Source organism: Polypterus senegalus, chromosome 11, assembly GCF_016835505.1.
Source record: "Polypterus senegalus isolate Bchr_013 chromosome 11, ASM1683550v1, whole genome shotgun sequence".
NCBI classification, from domain to species: domain Eukaryota; kingdom Metazoa; phylum Chordata; class Cladistia; order Polypteriformes; family Polypteridae; genus Polypterus; species Polypterus senegalus.
Window position 1 is genome coordinate 88,804,355 of NC_053164.1, and position 27,140 is coordinate 88,831,494.

A 27,140-nucleotide genomic window follows, 5' to 3' on the forward strand; every position below is an offset into this window, starting at 1 on the left:
CATGGATTCAGAAATAAAAATCACAACACAGTGAAAATGTGTAAACCCCTCACAGAGAGTCTGATAGTGACTGGGCCATGGTTTGAGGAGCTAGATTTCATGCCCACTGCAGACAATGAAATTAAGACAATTATTTATTTACACACTTTTTTATTCATCATATCCTTCACATCACTGTGCCCTTCCTTACAAAAAAAAACACACTTTATAGTGTTTCACTTAGCATTCTTTATAGGATATGGGTCTTTTCTAATAGGTCTTCAAACATCCTGAAAGGCATGCACTTTTTGGTAAAAGTAGAGTACCTATACATTGTGAGGTACTATAATGGACTAGAATGTCACACTTGCAAAGCCAGTGTAACCCATATTTATGCAGTGCCAGTAATTTAGTTATTATACCTATCTCTGTATTATAGTTGAAATTGTTAAATTTTTCATGCCTACCATTATTCATTGAATACAGAATTAACCAAAAATATTTTCTTCTCCCATTTTCCCAAAGAGAAATATTTGTTGCATGACATGCATTTCAAAAGTACTCACATAACCATTAACAATAGTTGGTAATGGCCCACCCCATCAAATAATAAAGCACATCTACTAGACCTTGCTAAACACTAATCTTCATCACATGTGTTTTACTTTATTAATGCTGCACTCAGGATAAAAATAAGAGTTTTATAGATGGACAGGTGGTATCATTAAAGTTCAGATAGCATTTCATGGGTCATGGTTAAACCACAGGTGGGTTTGATAGATTGTTTCCTTAATTAAAGAGAGGTTAGAGAGGAAGGTCACAGCCCATGTTTTCAGCTGTAGGCCACACTATAAATACCTGAAAGACCATCTGACTGCTGCCATGCCTTTCTGCCTCATTCTTCCTTTAGTCTTTGTGAAAAGCTTCTTTGTCTTAATAAGTGATTACCATTGCCATGAAATCTTAGCAGGTATGTCCGAAATCCCTCCATTGCGAAGTAATTAATTAACACTCTATCTCTCAATGAAATGCTCAGAATTTATTTTAGTTTGTTAGTTTGGCTGAACTGGGCAAATTATTTTATTTATACACACCCATTCCCTGAGCCTGCTTTTATGATTTTAGTAAGAAAGAGCAAGAGTTTATTTCAGCAGAATCAAAACATAGGGCAGGCACCAACTCTGTTCTGAACATCGCACTGTTACAAGGGTCATGCAAATATAATGTCTCAGACAAGGTCAGTTTAGACAGAAACCTGCTAACCACACTTCTTTGAGATGTCGGATGAAACCAGAGTTCCACAAGGAAGTCCACATGGACACAATGAGAACCTACAGTATAAATTCCATACAGGCAGTAGCCACTTTTGAAAATGAACTCCTTTTTCTGGCGCTGAAACACTACCATTTATTCTTTAGCTGATGCTTTGCATTCAGGAATTCATTTTAGACATGGTACTATTTTCAAAAGTCTAAAGGTATTTTAGTTAAGTTGTAGGTTCAGGCAAACTGCACCAAAAATGTATTTCAGTATGTTTTTCAATTATACTAATGGTCAAACGTTTTAGAACAACTCAATTTTTCCAGTTTTTCTTCAAATGTAATCAGTTGAAATGCAATGAATGACTTAAAATAGTGAAAAGGAAAGTGGTAAACTACCAGAGGTTTAAATTTACAGTTTAGGTTAGCAAAAACTAAAAAGAGGAAATTACAAAATCTTAAAAAAGAAGGTTACAACCTACAGATGTTCTGCAGCAATTAATGTAAATTGAGCCTTGTAAATAGAAGCAAACAATTTGCACAGGTGGTTATTAATTAAAAACCCTTTGTTTGTCTTAAAACAGCATTGGCACAGGCAATGTTACTACACCGCCTGAAGTAGTACTTGGATTATATTACACAGTAGAAAGTTGTAAATTCAAGTGATATTGGCAAGAAAATGGCAATTAACAAATGAATTGAGGTAGAGCATTATTACCCTTAGAAGTATAGGCCTCTAATGTAGAGAAATTGCAAAAACAATCCAAGCGTCAGTGAGTACAGTGTCCTACATGATCCAAAGGCAATTGGAAACTGGAAGAAACTCCGATAACAAGAGATCTGGCAGACCTAAAGTCACAATCCAATCAGAAGACAAGTTTCTGAGGGTCACCAGCTTGTATGATAGGCACCTCACAGTACAATAGCTTCAACTTAACAGTCTCAGTTTCTACTCTGAAGGGGAGACTTTGTGCTGCAGGTTTGAAAGGGTGAGTGGCAGTAAGAAAGCCATTCCTTAAAGGACAAAACAGGGGCTTACTGGAAGAAAGTCTTATATATTGAAAATTTTAAATCTTTGGTTCAGCTGTCAGGGGGTTTGCATGCCATCAAGTTGGTGAAAGAATAGTTCATCAGTGTGTGACACCAACTGTCAAACATGGAGGAAGAAGTGTGATGGTCTGTTCTTTTTCTGGAGTCAAAATTGGTATATTGTATGGAGTGACTGGCACTCTGAATCAAAAGGGTTACGACAATTTGGCTGTTATATCAGAAATAGGTGGCTACTTTGATGAATCAGAAATATGAATAAATTGTTGAACACTTAATGAGTCATTGACTTATTTTTATTTGCCATTGTTTATTTGTTCATTACACTGTATGTAATTCCATGAAAACTGAGGTGTTCTAAAACTTTTTATACAGGCATGATATTAATTATAACAGTCCAATTTGCTTTCGTATATGACAAGAATGAATATAGTGAATAGGATTTAAGGAAGATGTTCTATTTAAGGCTCTTTCAATCACCCCTACCTATGTTTCCTAGTGACCTTTATTTTAATAGATAGATAGATAGATAGATAGATAGATAGATAGATAGATAGATAGATAGATAGATAGATAGATAGATAGATAGATAGATAGATAGATAGATACTTTATTAATCCCAATTAATTCACCCTAGCCCTAATTTTCAACCAAATATAAAATGTTTAAGTATAGTAAAATATGACTATAGAGGCATAGTTATTCAGTGATCAGAACTGCTGTTGTCATCTTGAGTTTTGAACCAACAGGGTTCAAATCCCAGTCTCATCAGAGTCTGTGTGGAGTTATTTATTTATTTATTTGACTTTACATTCCTCTGCTGTGAGCGAGTGGAAGTGTGTGCATGGATTTGCCCAACAGTGGATTAACATCTCTTCATGCAGGTGTAAAATGTATTATGCAGGTTTGATAATGAATGAAACTATATGATTAATACAATTTTTAATTTGCCCTTATATTTTGGTACATTTTACTCAAATTGCTCATACAAATATAGAACAGTACTGGCAAAACAGATGTCTTTAACACATTTAAATTAATATTAATGGTCCATTAATAATGACTCACTGAAAGAATTATAAAATATGTAATTTTTGATTAGCTGCCCTAATATATAGTTTAGAGTGAGTGAATGCCACATTCTCTAAGTGTTTGCTATTCCTGTCCTTGTTTTTGTATTACTTCAGAATGGCTGCAGCAGAGTATAGGCAACTGGCAGCCAGTACATCCATCAAATCTAATAGCTGATTGTTTTACATGTATCATATGTCACCTTCTGAAAAGCAGCAGGGAATTTACCTCAATAGCTGACATTACTTTACATACACAAATAATCCTTAATCTCAAACACTGTAAAATATGAAATTACTTCAAACACTTCAAAAATTTAGACTTTCTGCACATGAAGGTATTGTTTTAGCATAAAATATTTCAGGCCAATGTTTTATTATGTAAAGTGAAAAAGAAGAATATTGTTATATAACCTCCTCTCTACTCAATTGTGGCACAAATGTGCACAAAATGCAATAGAGCGCAGATTACACTGAAAGGATTTTTCTTAAAATTAATTGATTTCTACTATTTTACAGTGCTAATAACTGCAAAGTGTTAGTACCCCTGAGTCATCCATTGTTGAGCATGTCCACAGAGTTACATGCTGGAAGACAGACAGGCATAAACTGATTATTGTGAATGTGGTCAATTTAAGTTAAAAGGTGCCTAAAATGTGGAAATCTATTGATCTACAAGTTAAAACATGTTGCCACATCAAATAATTTCTTTATCTAAGACAATGTATTTCTCTCAGAAGAGGAAATTTTGCTCATAATAAACAGGCTTCCAGCATTTTATAATGCTAGTAACTGTGATAAGTTTAATTTGGACCGAGTTATTCATTTTTAAGTTATTATGTCAACACAGAGATCCTTGCTCACAAAGACAGTTAAAAACCAAAGAAAAAATAAAAAATGCACAAAATTAAAAAAAAATTCAATAAATAAAGCTATACCCAACTAGCATAATTGATTGCCACAAAATGCAATAACATTTTCTGCATTTCCGGTAATCAAATGATGACCATGAAAGGGCTGCTAGTCCTTAATTCACGTCTCACAACCAGAAAATTAAGACTTAACTATTCATTACTAGATGCATAGGCAACTTAATCTGCCTGGACTAGCTAAATAATTCCTTGGATGAGAAATAAAATGAACATATTTTGTGAGTGTATTGTAAAGTAGGTCATATTAATCAAAGATGTATTGAACTTAAATTATGACTGATCCAAAGGATCAATATAACTTTTGTAGCTGAAATAATTTCACACTGAGTGTTTCATGTAATGGCATCTGCTCTAAAAGAAATCTGCAAAATATTTTTATGTGTTATATTTGAAAAAATAAACTGTTGTTAGTTTCTTAATCTCAGAATATTTATTTTTCCAAGTTTTCATGTTAATGGGTTTGACAGAACTTATACGCTGGCAAATAGGTGAGGCCACCTATTCCCAAAATGTTAATTATTAAAACTATTTATTCAGTTATTCAATATAACATGACTTTAATTGCAAGAATCTTGTTTCTTTGGCTCAGTGGTTTGTACTGTTGTCTCAAAAGTAGAGTCCTGGGTTCAGATCTCTGACTGGCTGCTGTCTTCTTCCAGAGATATGTAGATTAGGCCAAATGTTGACTGTGAACTGCCACAGTTTGTTTATTTGCATTATAAATGTAAAGAAATATTTATTATTATTATTATTATTTAAATGCGAGTATGATAGACTCATACCCCAGCTAAGGATGGCTTCTGCCATGTGGTTTCAGGCAACTCTGCATTGGAGTAAGCACATTTTGGAAATGTAGTAAGGATAATTGAGAAGAATTAGTCCTTAGTATATAAACATACTCAGGTGTCCACTGGTTGTCTGAACTGACAAAGCCCATGTTTGGCTAGTATTGTCACTCTGCACCCTAAGCTGTATTATGATGCAATTTTGCATCTTAAACTTCCTTTGGCACTCAAATGAGATAACAGCCTTATGTCATATCTTAAAGTGATTATGCTTTAGACTGCAAATAGTAGCCTTGTGTTAAGACACTAGTCACTGGACCTGAGGATATGTTTGGTCCTATTGCATAATTTTCTTTATTTGATCAATGTTGCCAAACCCATCCCCTCCAACTTCCATGAAATTTGAGAAGTTATGATTTTCCCATCAATTTAAAGATCAACAAACTGGCCTATGCATAATACTTTGGGTGTCTGGTCCCAGCTTATGGTGAGGGTGTGACCACAGCAAGGATAAGGTTCATAATTTAATCCTCAAAAGAATAAGACTGTGGTGGGTCTGGTAAATAGGAGAATAGACATTGTCTTGTATAACAGAATTTAATACTTTTGATTTGACAAGCCTAACCTAATGTTTTGTAAGGTGAACAAGTCTCCATAACTACATAATGCAGTTTTAAGGTTTTCATAATCGACAGAATTGGTTACATCACTGTCTAAAGAGGTATCATCTCCAAAGGAATTACTTCTCTACTTTAGTTAGCTCTTTATGGAAACTTGCTTCCTGATTTTAAAGACTACAATTGTAATGGGGCTGAATGTGTTCAGTAAATGAAGCTTAATGGATGTACCCCTGCAGAATCAGGGAAGAAACCAGCACATTTTAAACTGCATTTGAATTTAACATCTTCTTTTCATCCAGTTAAATGCAATAGCGCATCTCTTCTCTATAGCTGCTCCTTTACTGTACAGGTTTGTGTGTTAGTCACCAGAAGACCTCTAGAAACCTGAAATGTGCTGCTGTTAGACTTTAACCAGCCTCTAAAGTTAGCCTCAGGATTAAATATCCTCAGTTGGGTCTCTGAAGGAGATGAGCTATACCCTGTGTGGGTTGTGTTGCAGAGAGTGTTAATTTCTGCTTTGTGACCCTTCCGGTTCAGTAAAAATAGTCTTGCAGGCTTAAGGGCAATTATTGCGTGAATGAAGAAGCTGTGATCTAGTCCTTAGGGGTCAGGCTGCCTTGCGTTATCCATCTGATATCCTTGCAGTTTGCTTTTTATTTAAACATTATCTCTTGAAGGCATTTAGTGGAATATGTGCTAATTTCTCTAGGGGATAGTTTTGCTGTTTAGTACATGCTTCCCTCATTATGTCAGATAAACGTGTCGATCATCTTATAGTTTGCTAGTAGCCGGAGAGTTCTGTAGGTAAGAAAATCATCTGGATGCTAAAATTGGGTGGATATCGTTTGAAAAGACACTACCAACCTGATATGTTGATAGAATCTATTTAATTATTGTGTCATTTTGCATAGCATTCTTTACATTGTTATTGGATATTTCTCATATGTGACGGTGATTAACTTCCATGCTATGGGTCCAAACATCACTGATTCATCATTTTTATCTTTGATCAAGCAATGTTTTATATATTAGGTGGGTGGTGCATTTAATTCATTACTATTAATTTTGGCCTTCATGTGTCTGCCATTTTGTCTTGGAATGCAAGCATTTTTACCATATCTTACCATTCAGTCTAAGACTGTGGCTCCTTTGAATTAATTCCTGTTTCAATTTACTGTGTTGGTCTTTATTGAGCTGGGAGAATAAGGCCTAATTTAAGAATATGGTGTTTCACTTTTGAACAATATGGTTTGTCTAAAGAAACTTATACTGGAAGTTTACAGTTTCTAATATTATTCAGATCATCATCCTATTAGTATACAGTATAGGAATTTCTAGAGACAGCATTGATAACATTTATACAGTGCTTTGAAGTGCTTCCTCTTTATTATTAATGTTTCATATTTATACAGCAAGCTAAAAAACAAGACTACAAGGTTAGCCTTAAAAAGGGGAATTTCATCTTAAAGTCATAGTCCTCAGAAGGCTGATTTCTCAGACGTCCAATTCTTCACTTTTAGTTCAATTTCATAATTCTTTCAAAGTCATCCATCCCAAAAGGTTGACATTAACACAAAGGTTGCAAAGTAAGTGAGATGTTGCAGAGCTTGGAACCTATTACCTTACAACTAAACTGTTTATCAAAAAACTCAGATATTTCACATTTTCCACATCTTAGGTCATAGTTATTTTCATGGTCCTTCATAAGCCCCCTTCATGTTTTTTGGTCAGAAGTTTGACAGAATGGCTTTAGGATTTAGAAATATGGTATATTTTATAGATCTGCTCTATCCGACAGTTCAGAAATACTTGGTTTAAAATAAGAACAGTTTAAACAAGTTTAATTTCTTCTGGAAAAAATTTAACAGCCAGGAAATTTTACTCTATATGGTCTTATATTGACAATTTGGTTTCTTGTTCTTTAAGAAATGTTTTTAGAGCCTTGAAAAAAGAAATTATACTAGCACAAAATGAGGACTTTTTAAAGAACCCCTCCCATAATCTGCTGTATGATAACATATTAGGAGAAGAGTGAAATATGAGGATCCAACCAACGTTCAGTGCAGTCCTTGAAGTCTCGGAAGGATATGAGATGATGACTGAACTAAAGAACATGTTGAATATTGACTCCATTAACAAGAGGGGTTACACTTTAGGTGTTGAGGATAAATTAGTATAAGCAAAACACTTCATAAGTGGATAACATTAAAGTTGGAAGAATCATTAGGACTTCTTATACAGATCTTTCAGTGAACTGAATAATGTACAGGCCATTTGGGAAGGCAGAGAGGGAATTGCATACAAAAATGGAGCTCAAGGGAGAGATTTTATCATATAGCAATTGTCCCTAGATGTCTATATTTGTTAACATTTTTTTTTTTTGCTTGTGTATGTTACTGAGTGCATACCTTTTAATGAACGGAAATGTTACAGCTCCGCAGTCATTGTAGAGATCAACAAAACTGCATTATATGGACACAGGAGTTAATAAATGTAAAAATTGCTGCTTTGGCTCTATTACACCATTTTGAGTAGTAAAATGTATGTTATTAAAGTCAATCTAACGACAGAATCCAAAAATAGAAATGCACAAGTTAATTTTAATTCTGACTTTCATATTCATAATTAAAAAGAATAATTTCTTGTAGTTTTCAGATCACTTAAATTTATTTGTTATACGAAGCACAGGACATAGAAATAATATACTGCAAGCATACGATAGGGTAGTGCATTGATCTCATTACATTCTTACTGAGTAACACCCAATGTATTGTTTGTGAGATCTTTGCATGTTCTTATTTTCTTGTGGGTCTTCTCTGGTTACTTAAGTTTCCTCCCAAGTTTTTTTGTTTAGGTTAATTGAATTAAAAATTAGTTTGGAAGAGTGAATGTAGGTGTAACACTGTACCCTATGCAAGGTTGGTTCCTTCCTAGTGCCCAGTGCTGCAGGGATGGGTTTCACCAGTCTTTGTTGCTGTGTTCGTACAAGAGAGTTTATAATATGTTTGTTGTATAAATAAGATACTAGATATATATTTGTATATAGGTATTTGTAAAGTATTTTTTTACAACGGGAGAGCATTTAAAAAAATGGTTATACATTAAAATACTTCTAATTATTTGTTAGAAAAAATCAGTATGTAATCTATCAGTGCCATACATAGTCTCAGTTGAAATGTCCATATAGTTGTAATTTGTTACCCTTATAATAGGTGGTTACCAGTAAGTATACTATTGAGTAGTGCCACTGATTAAAAGGCCTGCCCACACCGAACAGAAATCTCCAAAGGAACCCTTCGGTTAGAAAGTAGAATAAAAAAAACAAATAATGTTAGTGCATTATTTACACATTATGAACAATAATTAGATTAAAAATCTGCATACTGTACATTAAAGAAAAAATTAACTGAAATGGAGATGCTTTTGTATTAAACATTTTTTGGGAAAAACCTTACTAAAAGTAAAATAAAGATTGACCTCATTATGGCTATCACAACTGTCTAAGCCACATAGAACAAAAATAGTAATTGCTTATGTGAACTTGTAATTCTTTAGTGTGTTCCTAGAGTTAATAACTGATTGTTTTTCATTTCACAAGATTTTTTTAAAAGCATCAGAGTTAAAAGTATTTAATATATATTAAAAAGAGAAGTGATATAACAGAACAAGACATTGCAAAGGGGAACAGCTAAAGAATGAAGTGATATTTTCAATCACTTTTTGACTCTCCTTTGTCTGTTTCAGGGTTATTTGAGATTCAGAGCCTTTGTTGGCAGCACTAGGAACATGGAAGGAACTAACCCTGGTTATTGATAGATAGATGATAGATAGATAGATAGATAGATAGATAGATAGATAGATAGATAGATAGATAGATAGATAGATAGATAGATAGATAGATAGATAGATAGATAGATAGATACTTTATTAATCCCAAGGGGAAATTCACATAATTAGGACACTTGTTTATTGCAGGTCAAGTCTGGAGCATGCACTGGTACAGCACATTGCCGCACCCACCACAAGACTAAACAGCTTGGTATCCCAGTTGGCAGCCCCCTAGACAGTCAAGTGGTCCAGTTTCACCTTCCGGAAATGACCATCTATCTGCCACTGCCAGCTGTTGTGTGGGTGTCCCCTTGGCCTGGTCCAACTGCTCTGGTCCTCAATAATGCAAATTATGCAAAGTGTAAAGATTCAAGATGACTAAAATGATCAGTTATTATAAAAAATGGAAATTTGCAGAGAAATATACAAAAATGTGCTAAAGGCCATTGGGTAAAAGAATATTTATTTATATCTTAGTGACTTCATTTAGCATTTTTGTTAAATAATACATTTCAATGTTCCATGAAGAAGACATTATTTCTTGAAGTTAAAATTCCAAAAGTGTCATGCATGAGTTTCAAACAGTAGCCATAAAGAGACAGGTGTGGAATTGCCAGAGTGCAATTAGATGTGACCAATGCAAGTCTCAGAGGTGCATAGGACGAAGACAAGTAATGCAAAAACTGTAATATGTTCTGCAGCTGTAAAGAAGAGGGTAAGAATGGAAAAGTGAATCTAGAAGCAGATGAAGTAGAAGTGGAGCCTTTTTAGCCCTTAGGATCAATGATTAAATGGACTGGACAATTACAGTATATATTGTAAATTAGGCCAGTAACTGCAACTGGGTGAAAAAACTAGAGAAAGTTTATTGGAATACTCTGCAACAAAAAGATCACTGTAAATGTAAAGGACAACACGTACAAAATGGTAGCGAGATCAGCAATGTTGTATAGAGCAGAAAATTGTGGAACAACGAGAAGACAGAGGTAAAGAATAGAATTTCAAGAGATGAAAATGTAATATATACGGGAGTTAAAATGGATTGTAGTAACAGTGCTTGAAGTGGAACCAATTCAATCCAAGAGCAATGATTGAGAGGTGCCTCATGAAAATCTGTGTACCATTCTACATTTGATTGAAGAGCAGGGGGTTCCCCATAAAGCTTCAACAGCTGAGGGTAGAGCATATCGGTACTCTAAGAACAGGTGCCAGTACTCTAGGTAGAAATTCCAAGAAGTGCTGGTACTAAAAAGAAAACAGAGATATAATTAGAAGCTCAAAGATGAAGGTGATATGGTAGAAAATGATGGTGGGAAAACTCCAGTCGGATGGTCAGATATGGTGACAAGATAAAAAATATTAGAGATTATGTTGCCACAGATGGAAAAATGCTGTATTGAAGGACATTTAGGCTATTGAGTGTAATAAGGCCATGATCAGAAATATAATTCAGTGGAAAAAAGAGATGTAGCCCCATAGCAGCAACCCTAGATAAGGGAAAAGCCAGAGTGACAGAAGAAGAATGTAATCCTCAGATTGAGTGGTTCCCTTGATATAGATACATCATTGTGACTTTTAAAACTGTTCACATTAACATAACTTTGTTAAAATAACAGTTTTTTTATTTGCCTTCAGGCGGTGCAACTCATTATAACAAAATAAATGTAGCATGATTTTTTTAGGATGGCTCCATGGTTCAGTAATTAGTGGGCTAGGGACATGGGATTGGTCAAGAACTGGTTGCTGTCTTTGCTATGTTTATACACTTGCCCTGAATCTTTTTTAAAATATTTATACATATCCTCTCCTGGACATTCCATTTTATTTAATTGTATATTATATATTTATATTTATATTGTCTGAATGCATTTAGTTATTATTAAAGACAGAATTATTTTAAAAGGTATATATGGTAGAATATTCTATATGTTATAAATAAATGAAAAAGAAATTAATATTGTGGGTGGTTGTATAGGGAAGGTATCATTGACAGTAATGTTGGCTTATAACAGCTGAGCTTTTCCCAGCTCTTAGTGGAACTTGAATGTTCACTGCATGTTTGGGTGGGTTTCCCTCAGCAATCTAAGCGCATGCTGAGTGTTGCATAAGCAGATACAATACATACAATTTATTTTTGTATAGCCCAAAACAACACAAGAAGTGCTGGAAAGGGCTTTAACAGGCCATGCCTCTGGACAGCCCCCCAGCCATGACTATCTAAGAAAACAAGGAAAAACTCCCAAAAAAACACTTTTAGGGAAAAAAATGGAAGAAACCTTAGGAAAGGCAGTTCAAAAAGAGACCCCTTTCCAGGTAGGTTGGGCGTGCAGTGGGTGTCAAAAAGAAGGGGATCAATACAATACAATACACAGAACAGAACAAATCCTCAATACAGTATAAAAATAAAATTTTTACAAGTATGGAGCAGAATTTAACAGTAGATGATATCACATAATATGATTTAGATTTGTTTAGAGTCCTGGAGACCTCAGCCATCAAGCTGCCTCCTCCATTTGGCCATTCCACAGCTAAAACAGCGCTGGGCCAGCCAATCCAATGAAAGGACCCCTCTACCCCACGATCTAAATTGGACTTGTGTGGTCAGATAGTATGCTCACACATCTTCCATATGAGGACTGTTTCCTGCTTTGTTCCTGATGTTGCTGGTATATGCCACTGCCACCTGCAACGTTGTGCAGTCATTGAAATTTCATCAATGGCTTCAAATAATGTGACTGCCCTGCCAGTAGAATACCCAATTCAAGACCACTCAAAATTTACAAAACTTTATGCTACTGTTCTTGACTTCATGTAAAAGGATGGAACCTCTTAGTATGGTGCTACTGAAGTAGATACTGGTACTTTCATGTCCTTTGAATTTATAAGTTTCATAATAAATTAATTTAAAAATGAAGTTCAGGAGACTGAGGGCAATTCCACTACTGTCTTTGGCACATAATAATGTGATAAATAATGAAAAACAAAAAATCTGTAATCACATTAAAAGGTTTCTTTGGACTGCACACAGAATACATCCAGGACTGGGATCTTTTTTACCAACTTGACATGTCATTTTATTCCTTTGGTGAAAATGTATGGGTCTGGATAAAGAAGGATCTTTTCATATTACAGTGATTATCTGCACACTGGTGCAGCAGCTTGGCATTAGATCACATTCCAGTCAGTTCTGAATGCACTCCTTGCATTCTCTTCCACAGAACATTATCAGCAAGCAGGTGGGGGACAGTGGTAGCATAACATCCTGGCACAAAGATTTGAAGTGCTGCCAAATATTTTCTGAGGCGTTAATCTGCCATGTTAGAAATGTGGCTTGCAGTCAACTGAAGTGTTAGAAAATGGTGATGTCTACAGTTATTTCTTCTTGTGGTAAACTGACAAAAATGGGAAATAATAACCATGCTGGTCTCAGTACATTATTAATTACCAAAATAAATTGGACAGCAAGGCTGCGACTGCACTGAAATTTATTTGTTCAAGAAAACATTTCAGAAGACAAGATCTCTATACAACAATCCATTGACCCTTGAGGATAAAAAACAGTAATAAATTGCAAGCCTATTTATTTGTTCTCAAATGAAGTAATTTTATTTTGACAAGCAAGCTCTGATATTAAAGCCTTGAAGGACAGCAAAAAAAAAAAAAATCTGTTGACTGGTATAAATGAAAATATTACAATTGGGAAGTCAAAACAGCTCTCACTATATGCAAATATAAAATTTAGGAAGAAAGGCATAAGTGACTCCATTGACAGGCCCAGTAACTTAAATATGTATATATATATATTTTATAGTTACACAGTATTACAGATTAATTTAAATAGGGAGGAATAATTTTTCAAAAGGCAATTGAACGGTTATAGTAGCAGATATTTAAGGCAGAAACATACAAATAACAAGAATTGACATAACGTAAGGTATGCTAACAAGCTATAACTACACATTAACATACACATTATCAAGAATTATAAGTAAGAATATTAACAAAGTATAGGTATTTACTAAGTGTAAATTAATTAGAATTACACATACTTATCAATTACAATTTCACAGTACAGGATGTCCGTCGTTGGCACAGTATATTGTACATGCCATTGTAATTAAGATATCTGCTAGATTCGCTCAGTACCCTTTAGCACAGTGGAATAATACCACCTCAGTCATGGGGTGACTCATTATGGAGTACGATGGCTGAGGGCAGAAATACATAGAGCTCCTTGGAGCAATGCAGTTGTCACAGTCTGTTGCTGAATGTGCTTTTCTATTTAGTCAAGATCTCATGCGGGCAGCTAGAGTCATTGTCCAGAATAGTTAGCAGCTTTCCAAGTGACCTCTATTCTACCACTTCTTCCAGTGAGTCCGGCCTAACTTACAAGATTGAACCAGCTTTTTTAATGAGTTCATTTAGTCTAATGGCATTACCTGCACTTTATGTTAGGTAGACTGCCTAGACGGGGCTGGGTGGTCTCGTGGCCTGGAACCCCTGCAGATATTGTTTTTTCTGTCCCCCATGGCCATCTGACCTTACTTTTATTCTATGTTAATTAGTATTGCCTAATTTAATTTTTATATTTTGTCCTTTTTCTCTTTCTTTATTCTGTAAAGCACTTTGAGCTACATCATTTGTATGAAAATGTGCTATATAAAAAAATATTGTTGTTGTTAATACAATTTCTTCATCACCGTACACACAGAAACTTGCACTGGCTACAACAAACTGGTAGAACATATGTAAGAGTGGCCTGCACACACAAAATGGCCACAGCCTCCTCAGGAAACAGAGGTAACGTTGACCCTATGTGAAGTCTGCACAAGTGCTAACTGCAATGCCGTATTTCCTGGCAGTGTATACACCTTTTGCAAAAAAGGAACTAAACAAATAAACCTTGTTAACAAGATAAGATGTCAAAGGGTATTTTTATTATACTGTAAGCAGTGTTTTTCACCAGAAAATACACTTCGTATTGAGTCAACATGTGAATGTAGAAGCTCATTCAGTCTACAGGGAAAACTGTGGAGTATATGAGAAAGGATAAGAAAAAAAATTTCAAACGTAAAATTAATTTCCATGCCAGGAGCCATCACAAGACACTTTTTTTCATACAAGGCCAAATTAAAGTTTTAGTGACCTAAAACACAATGATTTGGGATGTAAAAGAAACTGGAGTCCACATTGAGGAAACCCTTGTGAGGACAGGATAAACATGCATGCTCAACATAGATATTAACTTGCGTAGGAATTGAATTCTGGTTGTGTGAATTGTGTAATAGTCACTATGATACATGGCATACATTCCACATAAATTAGAGCATAATTATCCCTCTCAGTATTTTGTGTGGTCATCTTTGAATGTGTGATAGAGAGCCCCCTGGTGTACTGCCAGGGAATTTCAGGGTTGGAAAAAAGATTTGAACTGGTGCAGCTCATACTGTAAAGGAAAATATAAAGTTTACACTGTCAGAAGCCTAGCTAAGCTTTTATTTATGGAAGGATTGGTTGCCAGGGTCGTGCATCCGGGAGAACAGACAGAATGTCAGTGACTTTAGAACCTCGTCACAAACATGCAGAAGTAGATTAATGTTTCATTGGAGATTGTCTTGTTCGAGATTTAATTTAAAATTTCGATTCTGCATTGGTGGGTATCAACAAATAAATTCAACCATCTCTATTCCATTTTTTAACTAATTTTTCCCATTAAAATGGTCTTTCAAGGAATCCAACCTAGACTCACTGGAGGCAAAACAGAACCCTGTCAACCATTCATAATGTGTGAGTGTGTTTCTTGTGCTTTTTCCCCTACTGCCTTTTTACTGGACATTAGATTCTTTTAATAGTGGGTCATTATTAGTTCCCACAATCTTATAATAAATGAACAAATTGAAGTGCTCAGTTAAATAAGTAAATAAATGAAGTTGTTTCTCCTTCCACCTTTTATTTTCAGGGGTAAAGGGTTACAACCTAATCATCGAGGAAGCATTTAGTTGATGCCTATATAGGTCATTGCTTTGTTGAAAGAAATAATCTCTTATCTGTTGATGACTCCATAACAAAATCCTGAGAGAGAACTTTTAATTTTTGTAATGTATTCCTATGTTCCTCTTTAAATGCTTATTATTCAGTACACACTACACTGTAGAACCCTTTTTTAGACCTTTCAGAATAGTTTTCCAATCATACTATTGCAATGAATTCCCAACTTCTTTCAGTCATACTGTTGCAATGAATTCCCTACTTCTAAAAGTAGCTTGTGAACAAACAACAGCTGTAGCCTAAATTACTGTCCAGTCCTTTCCCTTCACTTTAATAATAAGAAGATGTGTTCATTTTATAAAGTCAATGTAAAACATACTGGCAAAACATGCTTTTCATTAAATCCTGGTTGTGGTTTTAAATGTTAATTGTATATTAGTTGTATTTTATCATTGCTGCTAGGTGAAAGCAGATGACATGATTGCCGCACAGACATTCTTAAACACATTTGAACTTACATACTGCCTCTTCCCTATCTGTGGGAGTTGCACCAAATGATGTGGTGGTGTCCATGATCCTCTTTCTTCTTCCCAATGTGTGGATGTGAGTCAAAAGTCTTGTTTTTCCAGTAAAACTCTATCCCAGACTGTTATATCAAGTACATCTCAGATTACAAATGCCCACTACCAAAGGATGCCAAGTTCATCTACTGTATGCTTATTTCATCAATACAAGATCAATGCATTTTCATTTGAGCTACCGGTAGTCATGTCAAAGACTGGTCTTTGGACTTTATTATATTAGCACTTGAAATTGACTAGGGTTACTGAATCATGAACTAGAGATGTGTTTCATAGCTAAATTAAGTTACCATCAAACAAGTGAAAGTACTGCATACTAAAAAAAGATGTTTCTATTCAGGAATGCTTTGTAGAACATTTCAAATACCAACTTCATATATTCCAAATATCTTCATGCTGAGATTCAGTAATTTGTAAAGTGAAAGAAAAGCTGCTTTTTAAGACATGGTTCATATCAAAATGCCTTCCACTTATAGTTTTTTTCAGAGCACAGTGAATCAGTACCCCTTTTGTCTCATATCTTTTTTTGTTATCTGATAAACTGACACATTCTCAAATCTGTTTATACCAATTCATGGTCAACAGGGGGATGATGGCTTATCCTAACAATATTGGCCACAGGGCTGAAACAAGTTCTGGTTTGGTGGTTTGGGTGCCAGTCCATCAAAGGTCTCCATTCACACACACACAAATACACTGACACTTGTACAGGACCAATTTGAAATCACCAGTTAACCTAATAATACATTTTTATATAAGTAAGCACTTATATAAATATATGAAAACAAGAGTGTACAGATTACACCATTTTAGAATGTCACCTGTTGGTTTCCTTCTAATTTGAATTTCATTATTATTTGACAGATGTTTATAAATTTAAAGAAAACGGGTATTTAAGGGGTCACAGTATCAACAACAGGTTAAGTTGGTTGAAATTCTGAATTGGCATCCTGTTAAGTAAACCTTAATGTATCCTGGCATCTAGTTCAGGCCTAGTCCCTCCCTTGTATTCTGTCCTACTTGCGCCAACAAGGAAAATCAATGAATTGATAGTATCAGCATCTTGACGACCAAATAAATTTAAAAAAAAAAGAGTATGAAGAGAGTAAGATGTCATCTTTCTGAACTTATTGTAAGTAAAAATTCACACTTTTAGCAGCTATTATCACTGCAGAGTGCGAGCAAGGCATCTAAAATCAGACATAGTGCACTAAAAGTAGAATGCCAGCTTCTAATTAAGACATTCAATGAAACAAGAGTTAACTAAGGCAGAGACTAATTGACTTCAATTAGTCAAAGGAGAAAAAGAAAGTTGCTGGCAAATGCTTTGAGAAAGTTTATTAAAAATTAATTGAACTATCATAATATAAAAAATAAGAATTTATAGGTATATTTTAGAGAAGGAGTGATCTAGAATTTTAAAAATGCTTTATTTGGTCTTAAGATATATGCAAAGTCCAAATGACCACATTTAAAAACTACCAATATGCATCTATTTGTCAGTAAACTGTTGCATAACACATTCTTAAAAGGGCTTTATATTATACAGTACAGCAATAAGTTACCAATATATTTTTTTTAGTAAGCCATTAAAGCCCCACTTCTAAACTGCTACTTATTGTATTTGTTATAGTGTTTTAGTAAAGGCTTATTTTTACATATAATATTTGTATGCATTATCTATACAGTTTTTGAACATGGACACAGGGAAATGGAAATTGTCAATGACAATTTCAATGACAATCACAAAAGAGGGACTAAGTTAGGATAGGACAGTAATCTTCCATACTACAACTTTAATTTTTCCAGTTATAATTTTGAACAGCTATTTAACCTAGCCTACATATTTCTGGGATGCAAAAGGAAATTGACAAAGCTAGGATGTGTTACATTTCATTAATAAATATTTCCTTGCATTATTTTATTGTTAATTTTTTTCAGTTTTATAGGTTTCCTCATATGTAAAAATTGTATTATGTTTTAGTTAGCTATTATTTTTTTATGATGTTTTTGGTCATATTGTATTAATTCTCAACATAAAGTCCCGGTGCTGCAAATATCCTTTGCAAAGTACTTGGCTGCAGGCCAGGGGCTGAAGTCAACTTTTTCTCAGTATTCCAGCTTTGCATAAACTCATATAAAAAAAGAAGGATACAATACTACAATCCACTTCCTCTTCTTGTCTTTCAAAGTTATTGTTTGCATAAAGTAATGACGGCATTGAAAGCAAGCTCACAGTAGTGCTGTGTTTGATATGCCTGTTCGCTTAGGAATCCTGCTCTGTCAGCTGTCCCCTCTCTGGTGTCCCACAGCCTTTGCATGGCCAGATTTAGCCTCCTTGCCCCCCTGCCCCAACCCAAGACCTTGTCTAAATTTGGTCATGCAAGGCAAGAGAGTTGATTTGAAGGAGGAACACCTGTGCTCTTGTCTCTCCTTGCACTCCACATCAAATTTCATAGGCAGGAGCATTCCTGGCATCCCCATCCCCCTCTTCATCTTTCCTTTTCCCCCTGAAAGCAAGCTTAGTAGAGCAGTGTGTTTATTACAGCACTGGTGACTCACTTCTGGTGATATCAAGCTGCATTTGTCATGGAGTTATGTGTTGCAGTCAGTTCAACAGGCTGAATTTCCCAATAGTTTTCAACATATTGAAATAATTTCTCAAGCACAAAAACTTCCAAAAATGTGAAACCCTAAAAATTAAACTCTAATTTACCACAATATTGTTGATTAAATGCTATACACTATCTTAACACACATAATTTGTATTAACAACCCACTAATTTGGGAATTGCCAGGCATGTATAAAGGTTTTATGTGACAAATTAAAAAGTCATTCCTCTGGGGAGAACCAATAATTCAATCCATTGTAAAGACGTTGGGGATTTTTTAAATTGCAATAAAGGGCTATAACTACATCACATCAGGCAGGATAATATTTTTTCTAATATTATTATTACAGATATTCAAGTACACCTGAAGCCCTGGTCACATACTTAAATGTATGAAAGAGTGAATGATAATTATTTTCTGCTTGTTTTCTAAGCATAGTGCTTTTCTGCATTTCCTATAAATTAATAAAGATTTGTGTGTCATTATTATGATGTAAAAATAAATAGGAGATTAGTTCCATCTGCAATGTACTTAGATTCACCAAAACAGGAATAAAAGCTGAAAATTAATCGATCCACTCATTTGCTTAATTAGATTTTGTGGTGCTGGAAGCCCTGAGTCTTGACAGAATTGGGTGTGAGGAAGGAGTCAATCCTGGACAGGACACTACCCTTTTGCAGCTCATGCTTCCTCAAAGTTGTCCAGTTTGTAGTGGCCAATCAACCTAACACACGTCTTTGGGATGAAAGAGGAAAATGGAGAACATGAAGAAAGTCCATGCAATGATAAAGTGCAGATTCCCTGGAAATTTGAATTATCAATGACTTGTTATGGAAGCTATCACTGTTGTCTCAATCAGTCTTTATACACATGAAAACTATTTAATTTATACAGCTCAGGTAGTAAAACATTGAGTGACCAGGCTGTAACTTAAATCCAACCCAGAGGCATGTGGGCACTTAGGTCATTTCTCAAAGGACTGCAGTGCGGACAGGTTTTCATTGTAGCCAATATTTGCATCAGAGGTTTTGTAAGCTCTGATGTACTTGCTACTTAATTAGGCTTCTTATTTCATAGTTTCTGATTTCAGAATGGGAATTCTAAAGGAGTCCATAACGTAGGCACCTACAAAATACACTTCGGTTCCATGGAGGATGTGATGCACCTGTACACACCTTTGTCTAAATTATTTTTAAAGGGAGAAGATTATTTCCAATAAAGTGATATGAAGGCATGTAATGAGAACAGTAGCCACATATTTATTGTTGCTTATACCTGAATCTGTAAATTACTTGCAGTTTAAAAAACAAAATACAGTAATGGCAAAATAGGTATGAATCTATTTTTTTCTTAAAATTACTTCACATAATTTTAAATATGCATGTTAAGTACAGAAACAAGAAAATGTTGACTTAGAATAATAGTGTAGACAAGCTACAACCAAGAATTGTCCTTTGACCAAACGACTAATTATGACATAGTTTGTGGCCATTTTCTGTTTTAATTTTTGTGTGATTTTTAGGTTTCCCAGCATCATTTCTGTAATTTTGCAGTTTTTTTTTTTTATTGGAGCAAACTCTCAACCTTCCGTTGTGTTTCTGTCAGACAGTTGTTTCTAGAATTGCCATTTTTAAGCTTTTAGAAAACACATGTTTGCATTAAAAAATTACAAATCAAAATTAAAAAATATCATTTTGTCAGACAGTAATAAAAGTAATATGGATGGATATCTGCAGCTGAAAAGAGCCTGGAAGAATGCCACAATGTAAATGCTAAACCCTTCTAAGGTTTAACACTAGCTTCTCTTAAATATACAGCGTTATCAAAAGTGCTCAGGGTTTATATGCCATTTTACGGTGTTTTGGACACATTAAGCTGCATTTTTCTACAGAAGTCATTACTGTGTCATATGTGTAAAAACACATTCTCACCTTCAATCACCTAGCAATCATTTGATTATAGGCACTGGTATATGATTAATAAAGATTATTTGCAAGAGGATGTGACCAAACAACCAGTTTAAAGCAGATCTTTTTGAACTTGTCATAAAATTGGGGCTACACGTCTCATTTGACAATGTGGTAGAGTGAATATATACACCTAAATAACTATTTTCAAACCCACTTATTTTAATCCAGGTTTGCCAGTAATGATGGAAACAGGATAATAAAACCCCAAAGCTGACATTATCATATATGCAGCTAAAAAAACGTTGCTAAACATTTTGCAGCAAAAGAAGTAGAGCATCCAAATGCTTTTATTTATAAGGCATTACTTGGTGACAAACCTAATTTTGTAAAGGTTGATTGCCTGAATGAAGTTTTATAAACAAAATAAACGAGTAACAATTAACATCAGGTTCAGTGTTACATTAATCATATACTCAAGAAGACCACTGACTTTGATAAAACCAAAATGTTAAAGGAAAATGCTCAAAAATGAATTAGTGCTATGTTAATGAAAACAGAAACAGTTAACAGTTTAACAAGAGTTGACCAAACTTTGTTTGAACTAAGAAGGCATGCTAATGATTTAGCAAGTGCACATCATTTTTGTGTTTCAAGTTTCAGCCATTTCATAAGTACTTAACATGGTTTCCCAACTGTATGAAAAGTTGCTAGTCCAGTATAAGTAGCCAGGAAGATGTACTTGATAAGAAACACAGAGTTACAGATCTAAAGCTAAGCAATCATAATGAACAGTGCATGTTCTTATGTTTTTAATGGGATCTTTGCTTTGCTCACCTTGCTTTCTTCGTACTTCCTAGACTTTTACAGCCTGGTGTAACTCTCACCTGCGTAAGGCTGGTACTCAGATTGAGAACATTGAAGAGGATTTCAGAAATGGGCTGAAGTTGATGCTTCTGCTTGAAGTCATTTCAGGTAAGAGTCACTGGCAGATACTTCCACTGTTCTGTGGCATTGGCTTGTGTGTGGAGCTGCACCTTGGTATCTTTGTTACTCGGTACACATAGGGGAAATTATGTTTGGTAACTATTGGGGTGCTGGCAAACTTGATGTGAAGTTGAAATAGAGTACATTTTTATACACATACTGTAACTGGGCACAGTATTTCACATAGAGAGCTTAAAGTGGATGTTGTGAATGTGGCTCTACAGATAATGTGGTAGGAGGGCACCACATTTTATCTCTCCTTATCTGAAACATTTATTTTGTATCTGTCTCTTTGGGAGCTTCATCTGTATCCGATATAATATCACTGTAATATTTTTATTTTATGGGACATCTTTCACAGTTGGCTCTATCACATGGTATTATCTTATGCAAATCACAACATTACTGTTCCTAAGGATTGTTGTGATAGTGAAAAAGAGTACAGAAAAAAGTACAAGGATGATAAAGAATAGTGATGGATTACTGGTGTCAAATATTTTCAGACTAGGGATAAATATGTCAGGGTAAATTTCCAAAGAGAACAAGTGACTTAGGAATTTGAGGTTTTTGTATGTAGATTATTTTTATGGCTGATATTCACTCGACATACTCACATCTATACATAGAATTGTGTTTTTTTTACTTTGTGTAGTGACATTGCACTTTCAGATGTGGAAAATAATTGTTGTTTAAAATAGCAATTAAGTGGATAGGCCATATATATATATATATATATATATATATATATATATATATATATATATATATATATATATATATATCTTACTAGTGTCTGATGTTTGTCATGTCTCTCAAGAAGTAATGCATTTGGAGACAGAGGTGCTATATGTCTCTTGAGTCCCAGTGTTGACTCTAGACAACTGCACTATCTATGTGCCACATAAAGGTTTTCCATTTGCATAGCTAGTTTTCCTTCGCTTTGCGGTAAGAAGCTGGAGAAGAGTGGTTAGTGAGGATATGTTTGTCTAGTACAGTCTGAGCATTAACTCCTTTGAGTAAGCTTTCACAGAATTAAGTACTGTAGATAAATTAATTTGAATTATGATGGCCATAATGGTGGTTTTTAAAAATCTTCCTGCATTCCTTTTATTAATCAGGATTATTACTATTTATAGTAACTGATTTATACCTTGTTCTTCTGATTGTTAGTGGGTGGTGCAGCCAAGATTCTAGAGGCTCTTCTGCCTTGCAGCTACTGGAACTTTAACTTCAATCTCAGTCCAGTTACTGTGTCTGCCTAGTTTACACATTTTGCCTTTGCTTTTACTCCGGTGTTTGTAGTTTTCCTCTATATTCCAAAAGCTTTTAAGTTAGGTCTATTATTAACTCTATTTTAATAATTAGTAATTAGTATTAGTATTAGTATTAATAATTCATTAATAATGACTGCCTTGTGGTAGACAGGTATTCAAATGAGGCTTCTGTTCATAATCTTTAGCTTCTGATAACCCTGAATCACAGAAATCTAATTCAGAAAATAATGAATAGGTAGTGCTGTCTCCATTCTTTTTGAAGAGAAGAAAAAAGTAACAGTCTTTCATGTCATGTATTCTCCTTGTGTTATGCAGGTGAGAGACTGCCTAAACCTGACAAAGGAAAAATGCGTTTTCACAAGATCGCCAATGTCAACAAGGCTCTGGATTTTATCTGCAGCAAGGGAGTCAAACTGGTCTCTATTGGTGCTGAAGGTAATTAAGCCATTTGGTTCTGCATCCTTGTTAGCCTCATGAATAAAGTAGTTATGCAGTCAAGTAAGGCTTGATGTCCAGTTTTCAAAACTGCAGTGATTCAAACTGTTGCCTCCTTTTCCAGAATATGCAGGTAGTCTTTACAATTTTCACTGTAGCCATACATGTGTCTTACTACTTACCACCAGAGGGCAGGGCAGGCCGGCTGAGGCTTTAGAAATCAAAATGGGGAGTTTAACAGACTACAATATATTTTAATCTAAACTGTTTGTTCTATTCTTACAATTTTAGCAAAGACAGATTAAGTGCATCACACAGTGAGTCAGGTCAGAAGTGAGGGTTGAGCTAGCAGCCTTCTGGTTTAAAGTTCAAGGCCTTAACTACTATACCACACTGTATTATTATACATTAGTTTCTTAAATACCTTTCAGAACTCTTTCCATGTATAAAATACACAATAATAAACTATACTTTGGCATTTACAGTTTATATGATTTAAGTCGTTACCCCTCAGGACTATGATTGTCACTATCAGGCAATGGGTATTATTCAAGCAGGATTTTTAAGCATAGCATTTTCAGGCTTAATCCAATCCAATGTTCTGGGTGACTGCTGTGTAGTGCTGTTTTTTCTAAATTGCTTTGATATCAGTGAATTATAATTTGATGTATGTGGAACATATGTATACACATTTAGATTATAATTAAAACAAAAAATATACTTTTGTTGTCTTACCTGAAAATCGTTGAATCTTTTACACTCTTTCCTTTCATAGTCACTATCTAAATCATTTCATATTTGAGACTGGAACTTAATAAACAATTAGTAATGACATTTAAAATGTAATTTTGTAATTTTCTACTCTGCAAATTATGAACAAAAAACATTTATTGTTTTGCACTCTTTTTCAGGATTGTATTTTGCATTTTAGATCAGTCATATTCTATACTGTATAGTTTTACTAGAAGCATTGCTTACTTCTTCAATGGAATATGCATATTTCTTTTCTCTTGTTTTTCATACAGAAATTGTTGATGGCAATACAAAGATGACATTGGGTATGATCTGGACAATTATTCTGAGATTTGCCATCCAGGATATTTCAGTGGAAGGTAAGTGATAGCAGCACAATTCTACAGGAAAGGGATCAATAATCATAATTCCATGACAAGTACCTGTATTTTCAGAAATGTCAAAGGCATTTAACTAGTTCCATACTAGTTACATACTAGTTAATTTTTTTTTTTTTTGTACTCAATTACACATCCTACTTTTTGGAACACAATATGTTAAATATATATTTTCAGACACTAGGATGATCAATAGCCACCTGAAATACTAGAAGGAAATGGTTCTAGGTTGTAGTGTATTTATTTAAAAGCAAGTAAAACCCACACAAAATAACAACCACATGGTGTTGAACTAACTTATCAGTCTACATTTATTGGGTCTCCAATAATTTCTCCTGCTTTCATAACAGAAGGTATATATTGCTGGCTCTTTGTAAGCTGGATAAATCATTCCAGAATTAAAAGTATCTGTAACCACCACCAACCCCCATCCAATAATCATGGAGAATGAGACCACGGGCAAAGCACAGAATTTTCACAAATGCTCATTTATAGCTCCCAAACCTAGACTCTTTGCTTGTGTGTGACAACTGTTCAACTTTTTCCTGAGAAATGCATTTTTGTGGCCATGATGGGCTTTTCTGTATTCCCCATCCTCTTACAAAGGTGGTTTAATATATAAAGCATGTCAAGAAGAGGATGAGCATAAATATTTTAGAAAAAGAAGGCAGTTTAAAGGCTGGCTTCTACACATGAAGTTAGATGTTGTATTTACATGCAGTATTGAGTAAAATGTGAATACTGTATATACTTTCTTTCTTATTTCTGAAAGCCATTACACAATAATTATGTTAGATGTTATAACTAATGGTATCAAATGCAGAAAAAGTAATTTTCTAAATTATAAGTTGCAAAAACAAGGCACTTAATTAATTAATTTGATCTTTTCAGAAACTTCGGCAAAGGAAGGCTTACTCTTGTGGTGCCAGAGGAAGACTGCCCCCTACAGAAATGTCAATGTGCAAAACTTCCACATCAGGTGTGCTGCTGTAATCTCTACTGGGACATCATTTCATTTTTTTTCTCTATCTGTTATTTCACACTCCTAACCTTCAACCTCAGGCTAGATTTTACCCACCAGAAGTTCAGAGCAACGTAAACAACAAAAAATATAACTAAACTGAAAACACAAGGTCGAATTAAATTGTAAATAGGAAGTAGCACTCCTACACGTTAAACTTGTCCTCATTCTGACCCAGCAGTTTATGCATGGATATTATTGATGATAAGTAAGCAGACCCAGCAAAAAAAAAGTGTGATAATAGAAAAGTTTCCTTTAAGAAACTTAGAATAAAATAACAAGTTACCAATGCTTCATTTTAATTATTTTCTTTAATTAATCCTGCTAGCAAGATTGTAGTTGTTATTAAAATATTACACAAATTATTGTGTATTTTCCACTTATTAGAAAAAAATGATTGTGTTTTATTCTAAACTACACCTTCTTACCTGAAGTCAGCTAGCCAAAATTATTCTATAATAACCTGAGGTTGATCGGTCTTGATTAGAGAAAATTTAAACAAGTGAATCGCTGATGTTTACTACTCAGTCATTGCCTATATTCCTGTTTCCAGCACCCCATTTATATATGGTTTTTGGTTAATTTATATTCTAACACGGATTCTGCCTCAACTAAGTCACAAGCTTCCTGGCTCTTCCTATTCCTTTTGTTGTTAGATTCATGCACTGACCATAGCTTCTTCGTCAAAGCTGCCGTGTCCTCTTGCTGTCTGTCTAATAATTTCACATCCACCTTTAATGCATATGTAACAGCCCTTGACTCTTTGTACTAGTTTTTGTGCTAACTTTAAACAAAAGGCCCAATCAGCTTTATAAAGTGGATTCATGCTAGGATTAAAAATCTCTAATAAAGGCATCAACCTGCAGAGACCAGACAAATACAATCTGTTTTGCTTTGGAGTCAAATGAAAAATAGTAATTGTACATTCAGAAAATAGAAAATCTTAAGAAAATTACTTGTATTGATTAGGGAATCAGATGGTTGCCTTGTAAAATTCTTTAAAACCAAACTAGTGAGGGTCTTCTGTTGATCAGTTCTAATTAAGTCATATTACTGATGATGTTAAACTTGGTTTTAGCTTTGCAAATTACTCATGTCTGGCATCTGAAAATTCTTTACATAGGATTCTGTCTAGTACACTTCATTATTGTTTTATTCACCTACTTTCTGATCAAGATTATGTTTTGTCTTAATACTGGAGGTCCAAAGTAGATTGGTTGACAGACATGTTCACTATGAAACAGATTTTATAGTTTACAGAATTGCCTTCATATTCCCCAGATGGGTGAAAGTTTAAAGCTAGATTTCCTGCTTGTGCAAATTTCTGGTATTTCCCAAATTATTTTGAATGTGTGTAACTAATTAGAACTCAACTTCCCAGCTCTGGGTTAATCTTAACCATTTTCATCTCTTCTATTTTCTTCTTCCTTATTTTCAGTTGCAGCTGTCCAGTAGGTCTGAATGCCTGCTCATGAGTGTTCTAAAATGTTGCTTCTCTCTCTCTCTCTCTGTCTCTCTCTCCCTCTCCTTTTCTCTTTCCCTGTCACCCTACCCTTGGTTATTGCTCCTGTCAGCTGGAAAGATGGATTGGCACTGTGTGCTCTCATTCACAGACACAGGCCTGATCTCATAGACTACTCCAAACTGAGAAAGGTGCATTTTTTGGATCCTCTTCTGAAATCCT

The 27,140-nt window shown here is 34.6% G+C and overlaps 1 protein-coding gene across 1 annotated transcript in view; it reads left to right on the forward strand.

Annotated features, from left to right (window-relative positions):
- Positions 1–27,140, forward strand: part of actn3b (actinin alpha 3b) — a 76,592-nt gene that overhangs the window by 25,607 nt on the left and 23,845 nt on the right. The window contains exons 2-6 of the mRNA XM_039769206.1: positions 21,470–21,584; positions 23,186–23,305; positions 24,331–24,417; positions 25,327–25,414; positions 27,031–27,109. Coding sequence (XP_039625140.1) covers positions 21,470–21,584; positions 23,186–23,305; positions 24,331–24,417; positions 25,327–25,414; positions 27,031–27,109 — 489 coding nt within the window. The remainder of the gene's footprint in view (positions 1–21,469; positions 21,585–23,185; positions 23,306–24,330; positions 24,418–25,326; positions 25,415–27,030; positions 27,110–27,140) is intronic.